At 36.6% G+C, this 19,316-nt stretch overlaps 1 protein-coding gene across 4 annotated transcripts in view; it reads right to left on the bottom strand.

Moving 5' to 3' along the window:
* Positions 1–481: 481 nt before the first annotated feature.
* arfgap2 (ADP-ribosylation factor GTPase activating protein 2) overlaps positions 482–19,316 on the bottom strand; it is a 59,656-nt gene continuing 40,821 nt past the window's right edge. For 2 of the 4 annotated variants that reach the window (XM_059978095.1, XM_059978097.1), the window contains 7 exons: positions 17,212–17,343; positions 15,722–15,847; positions 12,046–12,177; positions 10,414–10,534; positions 7,213–7,309; positions 3,125–3,246; positions 482–1,920 (listed from right to left, as the gene is read on the bottom strand). In XM_059978095.1, coding sequence (XP_059834078.1) covers positions 1,903–1,920; positions 3,125–3,246; positions 7,213–7,309; positions 10,414–10,534; positions 12,046–12,177; positions 15,722–15,847; positions 17,212–17,343 — 748 coding nt within the window. In that variant the 3' untranslated portion in view covers positions 482–1,902. Of the gene's footprint in view, positions 1,921–3,124; positions 3,247–5,525; positions 7,029–7,212; positions 7,310–10,413; positions 10,535–12,045; positions 12,178–15,721; positions 15,848–17,211; positions 17,344–19,316 lie in introns of those variants that run through there. The other 2 variants (XM_059978096.1, XM_059978098.1) reach the window with 2 other exon arrangements.

Here is a 19,316-nt window from a genome sequence, read left to right as displayed (position 1 = left end):
ATCATCCACATAATACATTTGCCTAAGGTATTGGGTGTGACTTTGAACAGCGAATAAGAAATAACAATCAAAGTAATCCAAACACAGTACTTTCAGTGAAAGGTCATCAATCTGGAATCTCAAGACTGATGCTGTTTGACCTGCTGAGTACTCTTAGCATTTTCTGAACACTGGGAGAATTTAGACATTTTGTAGGGCTTTTAATTATTCCTTCATATTACAATCATTCTGATGATAAGTCAATTCTGTTCCTATCTTATAGAGTATCTCAACATATCTTGTTTCAGTGCAAATCACAATGTTGGTGAAGTCCGACGTGAACAGATTCCAACATGGCTTCCCACAGTGATTTGCTGGATTCACCATAGATGTGTAACATTCAGTAGGTTTAAAAACCTTCAGCATGTCTTGTTGAACTCAAGAGATGCTGCAAGCTAGATTTCAAAAATGTAAAAGAAGAACCAGGTCTAGACAAGACAGCAAGGGCAGGCAAAATACTTTATTCTTCAGCTGATGGTTCTGATTCAGCCAGCATGCTTTCCCACCTAAATGCAGTGATGCAACTGTTAATCTTCATACACAAAAAACATTTTATTGGCAACAATGTCACGCTCAAAATTCCCCCCACCCCGGCATTCTGAATGACAACTTCCAAACTAGAGCTTATGTTTATTTTTTCCCAGGGAAGAAATTTATTTTCACAACAGAAAACATTATTTGCACAAGGTATGCTTGTTTTTTGTTAGATGAGTATTTTAATAATGCTTCTATTCTGTTGTTCAGCTGGTCAGATGCCAGCACTTTAATGCATCTTTTCAACAGATGAACTTTGGTATTTTAGTTCAAATGTGCAATACATTTAAATCATTCACTTGTTGAAACCTTATAACCATCCATTTACTGCTTGGGGTTTCCAACTACTTAATCCAGTCTCAGTACTGAATCACTTACATGAAGCAAATGTGTCTTTTTTTTTATTAGAAATACATGTTACAAACCTCAGTCCAGCTTTTTGCCACCAGTAAAATTTGCAATTTAAACATAATGACCCAAAATTAAAGATTCATTACAATATACAACAACAGTATATTATCATTTACATTTAACTGGTCCCATGAGAAGAAATAATTGGTTTCCATAAAGCACACTGCACAGGTCTCTGCTATGAACAGAAATAATTGGTGATCACCTTCCAATTCTCAACATGGTGCATTGTAGTCTTTGTACAATTTAAAATTTTCAGTTTTCAATTTTCTACTGAATAGATCTAAGAACTAACAAGGGGATTTGGCATATCATCTGTTTGAAGTACAAACAAACAATTCTACCTTACAGTTGTTTACTCGATCAGTTTCAATAAACAAACAATCCATATATGAAAAGACACACTCACTTTCTCAGAGTTCAGACTAGTGTTTTAGTTATACAAACACTGTTTTTTAAGAAGCAAAACCCAATTTTTAAGAGCACTTTTTATTGTGCATTTACCCATATTTTAATATATATCTGTATAGCATTTTCATTTTTTATTGAATATTGCACCCTTTTCCCAAACCAACTAAAGCTCTACATACTTAATACCTTCCTGCCTCATCTAAACAAGAAATAATTTCTCATTCTATTGACTGAAAAGTAATTTCCCCATCCTAGTTTGGAGTTATTCCCACAACCTCTCTTTTCAAAGCACAGTTTTACTGGAGACAGTCTAACTCTGGGAAAACTCAAGTAGGACCAAGAACTGACATCAGTAGATGCAAAATAAGCATCAAACTGTGACGAAACATTTCCATGTTAAATGAATAATCCTTCAAAATATTTTTATAATCAAAGGTGTATTAGGCACCCAAATGTAAATCACTCCTGAAAGGTTTCATATTCATTTCGTTTTATTGCTACATCCAGTTAGGAGCCGTATCGATCCTGCAAAAGATAAGTAAATGGTCTGTTGAAGGGAAGACCTTTGGGACTATAGTTATTATTACTACCAAATATATATATATATATATATATAGCACAAAGTAACTATTTATAGTAGGTCAAAACAAAAATCTTTGAGAAGCTATGGGTCTTAAGGCAAATTAGATTCTGTCAAACTGCTGTGGATCCAAACAATTCTCAAATAAATAGCCATAAGTCAGTGATAAAGTCAGTCTACATTAACCATATTCAGCGGTAGAATCTTCATTGTTTTACATCTGCAACTAATTCAGGTGAATCAGTTAAATAGTGTTTCCTCTGATAGGACCAATTACAGTCTTCAGTGGACTGGTACCCATTACAATGGAATATAACACATTTATAAAGCCAACTTTTCTAATAAGTCATCTGTGTACTATGAGTTTTGACATACTGTGTAAACAAAGCACACTTAATCTCACCTAGCCTGCTACTGATTACAACCTTACGCAAGGTGGTGCTGAGCTTAAAAAGTAAATTTTGCATTCCAGCAATTTCAAATATTCTACTTAATGTTATGAAATTAGTAAGAATCATAATTTAACAGACCCAAACTCCACAAGGAAGACATTCAAACTGAAAAGCTGATCCATTTTGGCTAAGTGGCCATGGTGTGAATTTTTTGGCATTTTTATTGTCATACTCAGTGAAAATTAAACTAACTCATACACTCTAGCATTGTGGAATAAAAACCAATTGGTAAGAATGTGAAGTGCCTAACTACTGCCTCAATCTCTCTGCTTTTTTTTTGTTATTTTAAAGGCACAGTTTAAATGCTTAATATTTACATATTTTCAATACGATTCCTAAGTAAAATTGGTTTCCACTTTAAGAGTCTTGACATAATTGAATGCATCTGCCGAATAATGATATTACAAATGTAGATAAAGAAACGGTTAATTTCACTGATAGAAATTAAAATGGCATTCAATTCATCTTTAACAAATAAACAGAGTATTCTACTGGATCTCTTAATAGACTGGATTGGCAATATAGATTTAGCTATTTCATAACTGGTTTCATAAATGCTTTCTGATCCACTTGTACATCTAACAATGTGGTGATCTCAAGGTATAAAATGATGTTTAATGTAAGGATTTTATATACAGTGTAACAAAGGCAAATATTGATTAGTCACAACAATTTTCCCAAAAAAGTTTATACCAACCTGAATGGAAGTCATCACTCCATTAGCCAGCACAGAAAGCTTCCCAGCCACAGATCTAACACCTTGCTTAAACTGTGCCATATCAGGAGCTGATGGTAGGACGTTGGTCAGAGACACGTTAGCTTAAGAGAATAACAAATCAAACCAAATAATAAAGAACTAATTTTGATAACCTTAAATTATTCACAACTTAGTAAACTACAATAACTATAAAAGAACTGCAGGAAAATAAAAATGACAACACAAAAAAGAGCTTTTTTGGTAACATTAATTAGTGTGCTTTTCTTCTTCTATCCAAGGGCAAAAGGAATAAAAGACTTCTTGAAAATTTACCAACCAGAGAACAGGGCAATTTAACATTAATTTTAAAGGGCTTATAAAATTATATTCATCAATATTTTGTTTTCACAGCAGGTTCATTTGGATATATTAAGGGTATTTAATACTTGCGGTCTCTTGTAGCATTCACACTTTCTTGAGTAAATTAGTTACTTTCATATTAGTTGCAAACTGAGTTTTATCAAGTGGAAAAACTTGATAAATAAATAACACTACAAACTAACGTTACTTTAATGTGTTGTCTTTATTATAAAACACATCAAAAGACACTGAAAACATTCAAGCCAAAGTGCTGTGGCATTAAATTAGACCTTAAAACTTCAGCTTTTTAAATTTGAAAGAAGCAACTAAGAAGGGTTTTCATGGAAGTACTTGATAGCAAACTGCAAAGGAAAAGTAAATTCAGAAAAACTGCTTGAAGTCAAATTGTGATAGCAGGGCGAAAGGGAATAGGCCAAGACACAGAAAAGGCAAATTCAAGACTTGATATCAGGAAATTCTTCAAGCAAAGGAATCAACATGCAGCATGGCCTTCCAAGTAGGACAGAACAGGAAAATTTCCTGGAATCATATAAAGAACAATGAAACCCATGATGTGTATAAGCAAAGACATTTCAGATTTTTCTTCATTTTATTTCTATTTTATTTAGGGCTAGAGCACTGAACAGATCCAACGAGTTGTGCCACCTAGCAACCCACCTATTTAACCCTAGCCTAAACACAGGACAACACACAATGACCAATTAACCTACTAACTGGTATATCTTTGGACTGTGGGAGGAAACGGGAACACCCAGAGAAATCCCACACTGTCATGAGAAGGTAGAAATTCTTTCCAGATGGTGCCAAAATTAAACTCTGAACTCCAATGCCCCATGTTGTAGAGGCATCTAAGCATTCCGCTACCATGCCTCTGTGATCTTGTAAATCAGTAATTATACATTACCAGGGGAAATAAGCAGTAAAGAATCTATTGTTTTACTAGATCAGGTTCAATCAACAAACAATTGGTAACCTTCTCAATTAACAATTGGTACATATGCTTGCTTTATTTGTACCTTTGGCCATTAGAGCTTTACAAGTATAAAAGCTGAGGGGATTATTCAGCCCTGAATTTTGTACATGTAAGCTCAGCCACTGATGAATTTTCAGTTGAGGAAAAACCAATCAGTGATTCAGTTGTTGAAGATAATTCCTCCATTCATTTAGACCATGGCTGTTCTGTACATTAAATCTACACTTCTGATCCATTATCATGATACCCTTGGTCTAATGGGGGTGGGGGGGGGAAGTAGACTATTGATCCCAATATTGAAATTAAAGCAGTACCCCAAACTTTTTGGGGCAAGAGCTTTACACTGCAGTTTGTTTGAAAAGAAATCCTAGTCCTATTCCTATTTAATATCATGCTCCCAGAAGAGTATATAGTATCTCTGTACCTGTCTTAGAATTCTGCTTTTTTAATAAATTCCTGAATGTAATCACTACTCAAGTATCTATGCCTGTGCCTAAACAAGGTCTAATTTATGTAGCCAGTCCTTTTAATATAACCTAAGCCCTGATATAATTTTTGGTGATTGATACTATATTCATCAAGCACAAAAAATAATCTCTGAGATCTAATACTCAGAAATTAGTACAGTACTCCAAAGGTATTTTATCTTTTTCTGACAATGGCCAACACTTTATTAGACTTTCTAATTACCATTGGCATCTGGGCACTATTTTCAGCAACCCGAATGCATGAAAATCCTTTTGTGGTTCCTAATCTGTCAGTTATTTTTTAATCCAATGTGAATGACTTGACAGGTACAAACTCCACTTTTGACACATTTTTGCAAAGTTACATTTACTTTATCATTTAAATAATCAAATAATTTGAATTTATATAGCTCCTTTCATAATTTCAGAACTTTGTAGGAAATAAAGAACTTCTGATGCCACTGTAATAACTTAAAAACTGCAATGGTCAAGTTGCCACACACTTCCAAAACAGCAAATTAGAAGTGAGGAGCATATAGTATGTGGCTTTGTTTTTTAAGGAGACATCTAAATGACAATATCAAGTCAGTATTCTTTATTCAAGGATGAGAGCATATTGCAGTAAAAACATAGGCAAATATATTTTAAAAATCTTTGATGTGTTACATGACATTCTTCAGTTTCTATACATGGAGGTTCTTATTAAACTTAAGAAAGCATAATATGAATTTCCATTAAAAATAAAAAATGCTTCAATGATGAGCAAAATCAATATTTTCTGATTAAATTTATGAACAAATATCAATCAAAAATATCAAGTGCCAGACTTGCACTTCACTTACATGGGTTTTAACAACTGTTTTAGGATTAAGGTATTGCAGGATCAAACTCTCCGAAGACATTATTAATACTATACTCCTAGTGTGGATTTATGTAGAATTATACATTATTTTGTAGGGATCATAGATGGTAAAAGTAGCTTACAGGTGTGGTAATGTGTGCTTACATAAATCTATTGACAACTATGAGAATGAGTCAATTTCATGATGGTGTCATCTGCTGATTTAGTTGAAAACATAACAGCAGCTTTGCTGTTCTATTTTTAACCACGGAAGAACTTAAAAAAAGCGGCTCAAGCTAATGAATTAGTCTATTATTTGACAATTTAAAAAAAATAAAAGGCAAAGATTCATCAATTTTACTCTAGTTATTCCTTCTTCACGGTACTCATTGAGGGAACTGAATCTTTCCAATTCATTGACATTTAAACAATCAGACTGACATCCAATGACCTATCATTGTTCTTTTATTTTCCCATGCAAGAATAAACCAAGTTGTGGAGCAAAGAACATGCACCTGGTACATCAGCAAATCTCCTGTAGTGTTACAATAAAATTGAAGAAATGCTACTTTCAAAAGACTGAAGAGTAGTGGTAGTATAATAGCTGGCGAAATTGAAGAAGGCTTTTGTAATTATGATGGCACTTGATCCCCAGCACACCCATGCAAAGTGAAGTCTCTAATCACTTTGGATGTGAATGCTATGGACTCATAGGGACTTATTGTAAATTTTTCAATGATTATGGAGGTAGTCTAGCTTGCAGGGGTGATAATGGTGATGCTTACATAAATCTAATAACAACTATGGGAATAAGTCAATTTCATGATGGTGTCCATCTGCTGATAAACAAATGAGAATCAAATTAAAATAATCATGAAGGATGATTGAAAGTGATAATGGACCCTGTAACTGCACATTTTTCATATACACATTTCTTGTGAACTTTGCTCATATCAGACAACAGATCTGTATGTTAATCAGCTGCATGGCTGTTGCTAAGAAGAAATTCATGCATTTCACATGCCAAAACTGTGAAGTCAAAAAGTAAACAAAAGCAGGTGTAATGTTTTTAATACAGTGCTGCACACAGGTGGATATGTTATTCCTTCAGCTTAAGGGAAGTCCAAAGTTGGGAGAAGCAGTAGCAATTCAGGGACTTGATGGAAGGAAAGGAGGCAGCATATCAGGATCCTGGTTAAGAACTGGAAAAACCATTCCTCAGCATTCTGGAACATTTAATCACTAGTATACAAAAATTAAAATGAAACTAATTATTCCTAACGGAAAAAATGCTAAATGCATCAATTAAAAACACTGTGTAGATGACAGATAATGCAATCATAACAAAATCCTGTGCTCATTTCATTAGTGGGCCTCGTTGTGAGAAGGCAATGCTCTCCAGGCTTCAAATGGTGATGTTTCTTACCTGGTGTTTGTTTCTTTTCACCTTCAAACAAGTCAGATGAGCTGATGGATGAGCTTCCTGAAAATCGATCCAGTCGAGTTTTGGCTTCATACTGCAGCTGAAGTAAACCCGATAATTAAAAACAAGGGTTACCTCTGGGATAATAAACATTTAGCTGTTGTTGAATTAGAACAATGCTTATACGTTCTGGTGTTAAAGCTAGTTTTAATGTTGAGAACATATTGAAGTTAATATGGAATGAAATAAAAATAAATATATTATTTATTAAAATAATCCCTGCTTCTTCAAAGCAAATGCTCTCAGACAGGAAAAAAGGCTTAGTTCACTAGCAAGAACTAGACATAAGATTCTTCTGAAGCAAGATTCATCCAGCATGGAATGAGAACCAAGATCAAATGAGAACTGGATCAAATACATAAAAGCTCAATAGCTGTAGCATAACTGTATTCAGACTTGACATATTTTATTAAACAAACTCCCTCTATAAGTTGCCTGAACTACAAAAGAGACCAAAGAACATAAGAACATATGAAGTAGAAGCAGGAGTAGGCCACCTGGCCCATAGAACCTGCTCCAACATTCAATAAGATCATAGCTGATCTGGCCGTGGCCTCATCTCCACCTACCTGCCTTTTCCCCACAACCTACTATGCAAAAAATCTATCCAACCTTGTCTTAAATATATTTACTGAGGTAGCCTCAACTGCGTCATTGGACAGAGAATTCCACAGATTCAGAACTCTCCTCATCTCTATCCTAAATCTACTCCCCTGAATCTTGAGGCCATGTCCCTTAGTTCTAGTCACACCTACCAGTGGAAACAACTTTTCTGCTTCTACCATATTTATCCCTTTCATAATTTTATATGTTGATACAAGATCAACAAATTCAGATACCTTGGCAGCCAAATAACAAGTGATGGTAGGTGCGACACATATCAAATACAGAACAGCAATGATGAAAGGAGACCATTTCCAGAAAATGAAGACCATGTTAACAGACAGAAAGATGAGCATGTACACTAAAAACAGAATACTGCAGTACTACATTTATTCTATCCTGACTTATGGAAGTGAATAGTGAATATTGGACCATTTCCCCAGCAATGGAAAAGAGACTAGAAGCAGCTGAATTATGGTTTACAAGAGAATATTAAAAATATCATGGACTACACACACATCAAATGAAGAAGTTCACAAAAGAGCCCAAGCAGTTAGATCACTCATACCAACAATAAGAGAAAGACAACTCAAGATTCCTAGGACACATCATGAAGAAAGATGAACTAGAAAAATTAGAAATACTCTCTGGAAAGATTGAGGGGAGCAAACCTAGAGGAAAACCTCAGCTTATGTACATCAAAAGCCTAGGCAGGTGGCTACACATCGAGGAAACGGAAGTCATCCAAAGAACAAGGGATAGATCTGTATGGAAAACCATGGTCACCAACGTCCGCATCTGATATAGTACCCAGACAGACAGATACAAAATCTCCTCTCATTCTTCTGAATTCCAGTGAGTACAGTTCCAGGCGACTCAATCTCTCCTCATAGTCTAACTCCCTCATCTCTGGAATTAACATGGTGAACCTCCTCTACACTGCTTCAAAAGCCAGTATGTCCTCCTTCAAGTAAGGAAACCAGAACTGCACGCAGTACTCTAGGCACAGCCTCACCGATACCCTATACAGTTGTAGCATAACCTTCCTGCTCTTAAATTCAATCCCTCTCACAGTCCATTTGCTTTCTTGATAGCCCGCTGCACCTGCAAACCAACCTTTTGTGATTCATGCACAAGCACTGCCAAGTCCCTCTGCACAGTAGCATCCTGTAATATTTAACCATTTAAATAATCTGATCTTCCATTTTCCCTTCCCAAGTGGATGACCTCACATTTACCAATATTGTACTCCATCTGTCAGACCCTCGCTCACTCACTTAACCTATTTATCTTACTGCAGACTCTTCGTATCTTCTGCATGATTTGCTTTTCCACTCAATTTAATATCATCAGCAAACTTAAATAGACTACACTCGGTCCCTTCTTCCAGATCATTAATGCATATCATGAACAGTTGCTGCCCAGCACCGACCCCTACTGCACACCACTCACCACTGATTGCCAACCATTGTAACACCCATGTATCCCAACTCTCTGCTTTCTATTAGTTAACCAATCCTCTATCCATGCTAATACATCACCCCCTACTCTATCTATCCTTATTTTATGGTTAAGTCTTTTGTACAGCAGCTTATCAAACACCTTCTGGAAATCCAAGTAAATAACATCTACCTGTTCCCCTCCATCCACTGTGCTCGTTATATCCTCAAATAACTCCAGCAAGTTTGTCAAATAGGACCTGTCTTTGCTGAATCCATTTTACACCAGATGCCTCGCTATATCTTCTTTAATGATAGCTCCAAACATTTTCCCAACTACAGATGATAAACCAACTAGCCTATAGTTACCTGCCTCATCAGGGACCCCCCCACCCCTCCCACCACCACCACCACCACCAGGACATCTTCTCTTTTCACTCAGCCGTGAGGAAAAAGGTACAGGCATCTCAGGATTCATACCACCAGGTTCAGGAACAGTTATTATTCCTCAAGTCTTAGGTTCTTGAACCAAGGGAGATAACTTCACTTCATCATTGAAATCTTCCCACAATCTATGGACTCACTTTCAAGGACTTTTTAATCTCTTGTTCTCGATATTTATTATTTCTTTCCTTTTGTATTTGTATTGTTTTGCACACTGCTTGAACACCAAGTTGGTGTGGACGTTCATTGATTCTACTATGATTATTATCGTATTATGGATTTACTGAATATGGTTGAAATAAATGAGAGTGCAGAGTGTTTTATAAATGTTCCTGCTAGCATCACTACTGATTTCCATTCAAACCTGTCAAAAACAACCAACACATTCAACAAGAATGCATAGCCACTAATTATGTGAGCCAGTATATTTCTGAGAAACCTCGCTGGTCAAATTGAGGCAGGCTGCAAATGCTGATTTCACTGCTGACAAACAAAATAGTAGATTTAACTCATGCTGGATTTATGAAATATTTTTCTAAAGCTGTTTATTCAGCTTGAAACCATTAATTTTTAAAATGTCAGTGCTGAATGCTACATGCTTCTGCAATGAAAATTCAACAGACTAATATTGTACATTAACTTTGTGGTAGACACTCACCTCTGCAGAACCCTGCTTCCCAAAATACATATCTGAAGATATGGCTTTGACATTGCCAAATTTCTTTTGTGCTTCTTCAGAGATCACTCCATAATCCATTTCTGGTTTACGACGTGCAGGTCTGAGGTAAATTAGAGGAATTAACACAGAAATTAAAATTAATGGATTTATATAACTAAGTCAGTTATTTACATAACTAAAACTGGGTCAGCAAATTTGCAGATGGCACCAAGATTGGGGATGTGGTGGACAGCAAGGAAAGCTATCAAAGCTTGCAGAGATCTGTACCAGTTGGAAAAACTGCAGATGAAATTTAATGCAGGCAAGCATGAGGTGTTGCACTTTGGGAGGACCTACCAGGGTAGATCTTAAATAGTGAGCGAAAGAACACTGAGGAGTGTGATAGAACTGACGGATCTGGGAATACAGATCTATAATTCCTCGAAAGTGGCATCACAGGTAGATAGGGTTGTAAGGAAAGCTTTTGGCACATTGGCCTTCATAGATCAATGCATCGAGTACAGGAGTTGGGATGTTATGTTGAATTTATATAAGATATTGGTGAGGCCTTATTTAGAGTATCATATGCAATTTTGGTCACTTAACTATGGGAAAGATGTAAATAAGATTGACAGAGTGCAGAAAGAATTTATAAGGATATTGTTGGGACTTGTGGACCTGAGTTATAGGGAAAGGTTGAATAGGTTAGGACTTCATTCCCCAGAGCGCAGGAGAATGAAGGGAGTTTTGATAGCTGTATACAAAATTACAAGGAACAGAGAGGGCAAATGCAAGCAGGCTTTTTCCACAGAGGTTGGATGAGACAACAACTAGATAATTCAAAAAGAACACACTGCCAGTACAAGGGTTGGATACAAATTTGATTTCAACATTTAAGAGAAATTTGGATAGGTACATGGAACGGAGGGGTATGAAGGGCTATGGTCCAGGGGCAGGTCGATGGGACTAGGAACATTGTTCGGCATGGACTAGATGGGACATAGGGGCTGTTTCTGTGCTGCAGTATTCTAAGACTCTATGTCATATGAGTGACATTAATTTATTATAGAATCTGTATAACCTTTTTAAAAGTTCATTTAAAGGTTAAATGTGATGTGCTGTGCATACATTTAGAATTACATCAAACATGTTTAATTTTCTACCAAACACAGTTTATTATAGACGACCATATACAATATTTCAGATTTACAAAGGAAGATTAAGTTTAAACCATGACAGATACTGATATTTAACTAGAATGGAATTACAAAATGAAAATAATCTGGTTTGCACATCTCTACAAATGAATGCTCTGCTATGCATTGGCTAGTGGCACGAAGCTGAAATCAACTAAACTGAATACTACTGAACTCCTGGTTTGAGGTCTGATATTTTATGTATTGTTTGCTTGCTTTCTGCCGTTTGCGCAACTTGTTCTTTTTTCTCGCGAGTTGGATGTTTGATGTTTTCTTGAACAGGTTCCATGGCTTTTCTTTGTTTCGTGGCTGCCTCTGGGAGGAAGAATCTCATAGTTGTATTCTGTATGCATAATTTGATAATAAATGTACTTTGAATCTTTGAATCAAATCACATAGCATAATGGCGGGTAAGTGATTTTATTAAAAGCTGTACCCGTCGCTTAATGACATTTTCGAAGTAAACGCCTCCTTCTCTCTACTGCTACTTTCTGTCTTCCAAAATGAATCACTGTTGTCATCCCACTTTGAAAATGGCCCTCCCATATCCAGTGGATCATCAAAATACCTGAAGTATAAAAGAAGAGAGCAAGTTACACCACAAAGGAACACTTCCCTTGTATAATACAATGGATTCTGGATCCATATCGGCAATGCAACAATCCAGCATTATTTAAACTAGTCTCCAAAATGGTCAACCTAATGAGAACGGCAAAATACAACTTTATTTAAAATGTATAATCACAAAAGAAACTAAATTCAGAAACTGTTTATGGCTGAGAAGAAATATTTTTTACCCATGGATCTGCCATCATAATCACTGGAAACAAGATTACAGGATACTTGCAACTAGGCCGCCTTTATCCCTTCGAGTTGGTTCTCAGTAGGGTAATCCAGTCAATATCATTTGAACATCACACAGCTTCTTCACCCTCCTCCACCACCCCCACCCACACCTCCTACACATACACAGTCCTGCAATTTGTATTAGCTTCAAACCTTCATCCACGCTGTGACTGAATGCCATAAATAAATATGCACATGCAATACTTTATTGTAATTCAAGTCAAAACAAATTGACACATTTTTCCATTCTGATCAGTTTTCAATCTTTTGCAAATCACTTTTAAGTCTCTGATCTGTACTTAGCACACCTGTCAAGATTCTGTACAATTATCAAATCTCCTCTTAAATCAGTGGAAACATTAAAATACAGTATGCAGAAAAACTATGAAAATTTCAATAAAGAATTATCTTTAAATTAAAAGTAAATGTATTTACATATTTATATAGGAAAAACATTTCAAATCATCAGGTTATACCAAACTGCTAAACTAAATATAGTATGGAATGTCAACCCAAGTTATTCACTCATGTCTCAGATCAAGAGATGACTCAAATATATGTACTTTGACTCCATAATGAGGTGAATGTGCAGAAATATGGTTTTAAATTCCTTTGAGACAGTTCTCTTATCCCATAAAATGTCACAATACTTTCAAATGTTATTCTTACATAAAAAGCATATGTATAAATGCCCTATCATGTTTGCTTGAAACGTTGGACAATAAAAACCAGGTAGTACTCATGCAACCTTACCTGCCCAACATCTTGCTTACCAAATTTACCTTTATTTATTTAGGACTCAACATCTTAAAGCACTTTACAGAAGTGCATTATCAGACAAAATTTAATTGTCAACTTATACAATGCAGTGTTGCTGCAGATTACCTAAAGCTTGTTCAAAAACAGATATCTTAACAAGAAACATAAAATGAAAGTAAGAGTGGACAGAGAAGGAAAAAATGTGGGAGGGTTCAGAAAGGGAATTATAAAGTTTACAGCGTGATAGCAAAGGTAAAGAAATTAAAACGCAAATACGTTTAAACAAGGTAGAAATGAAGGAATGATTGCTTTAAATTTGTAGAACTAGCAGTGATTGCAGAGTTAGGCAAGGGCTGATTTAGTTTTCATTGTTTTTAATTATTTCTAACCTGTTTTCATTAAATTTACTTCTTTTTAAATTAGTGAGTCAAATTGAACTGATTTTAAATGTTTTTGTTTAATATACATTTTTTAAATATTGAAAGGCACTGGGCAAAAGTGGGAGATAAAAAGGTATTCAGGAATGGAGGGAAAACAGGGCCCTCAGGGCCCATCCACTGAGATCTATTTAACATAGCCTATTCTGTCTTGCTGGCTATGGACAGTTGACGTGGTCAGCTTTCTGTATCTAGGTGACGTTCTTGCATATAGGAAGGCTTTATGAACAAAAAATAAACTGCTAGAAGAACTCAGAGGTTTGAACAACAACCATGGAGGCAAAGGGATGGTCATTATTTTGGCTTTATGGACAGTAAGATTAGACAGCAGATGATCCATGATGATCCAACTGGTTATTTCTACTGGTGGATGAGACAGTGATGGAAAACAACAGTCACTCTACAAACCTCTACAAGCACAATTTGCTGTAATAAGAATAATTTTCCAAAAGGCTTCAGCACCTAACTGTTGCTGCAGATTCAATACAAAAACAAAATAACAAAAATGCTGGTAAACTGAATTAAAGCATACAGTGCTTTAAATACTCAACAGGCAACATCTGAGAAGTGAGAAGCAAATTTAGATTTGGGGGATATTGACCTCTGTGGCGCTGGAACAGATTAGATAGTATTCATCAAAACTTCCCAATTGAGTACAAATTATTTTAGCTAGAATTTAATCACATTCCAATCTTTTATCAAGAAAATGCATTTATTGTTTTAAGAGGAATTAGATTAAGGTATCAAGTCCAGTCAGAATCCAGTAATACCAAGAGTATCAACTAACATACCCACTGGCAGCATATTGGCGATATTACAGTATTAAAACCGGTACTGAGTTTTAGAAAGGTACAAGCTGACTGTCAAAAATTGCATGAAACTAATAGCGTTATCCTCAGTGAGTTATGTAAATGACCTTTTAATGTTTCTCTTCTGAGCACCATCACTTTCTTCTTCTTTAGCTTACTTCCTGTGTCAGGTGCCTTGCACTAGATAACACTTTCTAGTTTACAACAATGCCACTCTAAGAGTAAGTGCCATTAACAGCAATTAATGCCCAAAAGAGAGTTTAATTGATCCACATTATTGACAGGCCTTACTCTGAAATACATCATAAATAAAAACAGAAAAACACTGGAAATACCCATCAAGTGCAACAGCCTTTGTGGAACAAGAAACAAAATCAGCATTTCAGGCCAAGACCCTAATGGTCTATTTTTCTAATTTCAGATTTCCAGCATTTGCAATTTTTTGTTTTGTTTTTAAACTTCATCCTTTTGGTTCTCCCGAAGAATTTTACCCCATACTGTAACAACTTCAGAGTCAAACTGCACAGTGGTGCAGCAAATTGAGCTGTGGTCTCAACCTGCAGGAATCTGTGCTAAATGCTGACCTCTTATTCTTGAACATTATCTATGACAGTGTGACTCCCCCAACCCCCTCTGAGCTCTGGTTTCATCCCATATCTCAAACAAGTGCTGGCTACAAGGTTAATTCATTCATTTGTTATGTGCCGTGTTGTATGACATGGTTGATCATGGTCTTTCTTTCACCATGATTGTTCTTGGACATTTTTTTCTATGTAATGGTTTGCCATTGCCTTCTTCAGGGCAATGTCTTTACAAGAAGGGTGGCCCCAGCCGTTATCCATACTCTTCAGAGACTGTCTGCCTGGTGTCAGTGGTAGCATAACCACAGCTTGTGATATGCATCAGCTGCTCATATGGCCATCCACCACCTGCTCCCATGGTTTCATGTGTCCCTGATTGGGGGGGGGGGGGGGCGCTAAGCAGGTGCCCAAGGATGATATGCAGATATGCAGGCCAGCGGAGGAAAGGAGCGCCATACACCTCCTCTGATAGAGACATATCTTCACCCCTCTGCCCAAAAAGGTAAATTAACCACTGTTAATTACCTCTAGTATGCAGTTAACTGGTAGAATGTGGGGGAACAGGATACAGGGAAAACTAGAGGGGGGATGGGATTGCTTTATGTTCCAGCATAGACACCAGGGACTGAAAGGCCTCCTTCTCTACAGAAATACAAAATAAAATATGAAGCTTCACTTACCTGGAACGAGAAGTAGTAAATGTTGGTTCATCATCATCATCATATTTTCTCCTGGATGATTTAGCAATAGTTGGAGTCTCTTGTTCTATAGTTTGCATATCTGATAACACAGAATGGGAAACTCCACTAAAAGAAATAAAAGCACATAAAAGCAGAATGTCAGTGGGATGTGAAATTCTACTTGGATTCAATTCACACTTAAAAAAGTAAAGACCAAGGTTCAGATATGAAACTGTTGGTCCTCAAGTTGGGGGGCTTGGAGAAGTGACATGGAAGATTGTAACCATCAAAACGGCGTGCAGTGGAATGGACAGTAGTTTTTGATCATGGTCTCCTTGGGAGCTTTGCTGTTGCTTGCACAGTGAATAGATTGATACTTTTACTGGGGCAAGTGGAGGGAAGGGCTGTTACTTTGGCAGTTGCTTGTCTGTGGGAGGAGGGGGAAGGGGCTCTGGAGTTCTAACGTTTTCTGTCATTCATTCTTTGGGTTTTTTCCTGTTATGTGAATGTCTGCGAAGAGTGAACATTTCCAGTTGTATATTGAATACATTCTTTGATATTAAATTGAACCATCTGAAAGAACAAGTGGGAAAGTTCAATATTGAATCTTGCAAACGAAAAATGAGGTGTCATTCCTCAAGCTTATGAAAGCTATTAAGGTTAATTAGATACATTATAAATAACTCTTCATTAAATTCCACATTTAACATAAGAGCCTAAAATGTTAGGTAGCATGTATAAACGTTTGTCAATTATAGCAATGAACAATGCAGTCAAACACAAGAAGGGTGAGCATTCAGTCAAACACGCACTGCAGTTCAGGCTGAGTTACTGTGAGGAACAAAAGTGAGATTCTTATAATTTCCAATACCTACAGAAGCAAATTATTATACTGCACTTTTATATATGGTAAATACAACATAGTTATAAGTTTTCATCATAAATATCAGTGTAAAGGTCTATGTGGAATAAAGCTGGAATGAATGTGTGACAGGTACATTTATAAAATAATGGAAACTTTAAACATGCACCACACAGAGCACAAAAAGTTAAAACTGGAAGAATCAAAAATGATGATTGAAAGGCCTGCTTCACCATACTAACAAAATAATTTCACAGTAAACTTTCCACTCAGTACTGTGAGAAAATGTTTCAAAATGTTCCATCACCATTCCCAATTCTGTTTTGTACAAAGACTGTTGTGACCAAGGCAATAATTAAAGATATTTCTAAATAAAAGATTATCTTGCTCATCATTTTGATTCTTACCAATCTCAAGTGTCTCTTTAAACCACTCTGGGAATGTACACAGCAAGAGAGATTCAAACAAGCAGGTGTGATCACCGTATTACTTTTGCTGGTTTATGACTAAATTTTCCACACAATCGAAGTTCTGTTTTTCAGTTATGCCCACATGTTCTGTATACTTGGCCAAACATTTCCACATACCCCCCCCCCCCATATGCTATATTGCATTGCAGGGTCCTCACGTTCTACTGCTGAATCCCATGCCCAATCGTTCTGCTTGTTCCTTCTTTCTGCCTTCCATTCGCTTCATCTTCTCTTCTTCCTTCTTTCTTTGTATTTCCAAGTCTTGGTATGCCAGACGAAGAGACGAAACTCTGAAATGCAAAATTCTTTCACTTACTATTTACTCTCTTTTAAAGTAACAAATTAATTATGCAGTTAAAAGTCCAGTTTATTACTAAAACAAAACTTACAAATATAATTTTAAAATGTGAAAATGAATGCTAATTTAGTGCCATAATATAGGCAAATACGTGATATAGTGATGAAATTATATCACTAGACAAGCCAATTGGTCTAACCAATAATCCAAACTCAGTTGTTTAAATCAAAACAATGCAGTTAGGAGGTTTAACATTCAGTTAATTAAATAAACCCAGGATGGAAAAAAAAGTTGATCAATAATCCTGATGTGGAACAACCAGAATGCCTTAAAAGCTATCACAATGACAGATCTCCTTATGGAAGGAAAGCTATTGTAACATGGTTGATTTTTAATTGTTTGTTGAAATGACCTACCAAGCCATTAAGTTGTATCAATGATAACATAAAATAATACAAGGAAAACAAACCTGATTTCTCAATTTTATCACAGGTACCAGGTTAGGACAAAACAATATTAAGCCATGATTATCATGCAAATTCAACCTAATCTCTGGGGATGTACCAGTATCAGGTGTGCTGTCCCACAAATTAGACAAACAAACAGATAGCCAGAAAATTGTAACATTTAGTCAGTGTTTCAAAATGTTCCATCACCATTCCCAATTTTGTTCTGTTCACCAACTCAAGCCATCAACAGGGTGGGGGGGGCGGAGGGGGAGGTGGTGAAGTTTGCAGAATGATTTAGTCAGACAGGAATTCCTCAGAATAAACCTAAGCAACTAGATCCATGCCTTTTCACATCTATAACAGGAAGTCATTCCCTGTCCAAGGAATGGTCTATATGGCTGCCAACAAAGTCAGCCACCATTCTCTGAAGATGATCCACCTACTGAATATTGAAAGGCCTAGATAAAATGGACGTGGACAGGATGCTTTCAAACGTGAGAGTGTTTAGGACCAGAGATCACAGCTGCAGAATACAATGACATCCCTTAAGAACATAGAAACATAGAAAACCTACAGCACAATACAGGCCCTTCAGTTCTGGTACAAAGTTGTACCGAACAGGACTCTACCTTAGAAATTACTAGGCTTACCTATAGCCTTCTATTTTTCTAAGCTCCATGTACCTATCCAAAAGTCTCTTAAAAGACTCTATCGTATCTGCCTCCACTACCATTGCAGGCAGCCCATTCCACACACTCACCACTCTTTGAGTAAAAAGCTTACCCCTGATATCTCCTCTGTACCTACTTCCCAGCACCTTAAACCTGTGTCCTCTTGTGGCAACCATTTCAGCCCTGGGAAAAAGCCTCTGACTATCTACACGATCAATGCCTCTCATCATCTTATACACTTCTATCAGGTCACCTCTCATCCTCCGTCACTCCAAGGAGAAAAGGCCAAATTCACTCAACCTATTTTCATAAGGCATGCTCCTCAATCCAAGCAATATCCTTGTAAATCTCCTCTGCACCTTTTCTAGGGCTTCCACATCTTTCCTATAGTGAGGCGACCAGAACTGAGCACAGTACACCAAGTAGGGTCTGATCAGGGTCCTATATACCTGTAACATTACCTCTCGGCTCCTAAATACAATTCCATGATTGATGAAGGCCAATACACCGTATGCCTTCTTAACCACAGAATCAACCGGCACAGATTCTTTGAGCATCCTATGGACTCGTATCCCTCTGATCCTCCACACTGCCAAGAGTCTTACCATTAGTACTATATTCTGCCATCACATTTGATCTACCAAAATGAACCACTTCACACTTATCTGGGTTGAACTCCGTCTGCCACTTCTCAGTCCAGTTTTGCATCCTATCAATGTCCCGCTGTAACCTCTGACAGCCCTCCACACTATTTCAACATCTCCAACCGTTGTCATCAGCAAACTTACTAACCCATCCCTCCACTTCCTCATCCCGTTCATTTATAAAAATCATGAAGAGTAGGG

The sequence above is a fragment of the Hypanus sabinus genome, chromosome 8, assembly GCF_030144855.1.
Source record: "Hypanus sabinus isolate sHypSab1 chromosome 8, sHypSab1.hap1, whole genome shotgun sequence".
Taxonomy (NCBI): domain Eukaryota; kingdom Metazoa; phylum Chordata; class Chondrichthyes; order Myliobatiformes; family Dasyatidae; genus Hypanus; species Hypanus sabinus.
This window is presented reverse-complemented; position numbering and strand designations above follow the sequence as displayed.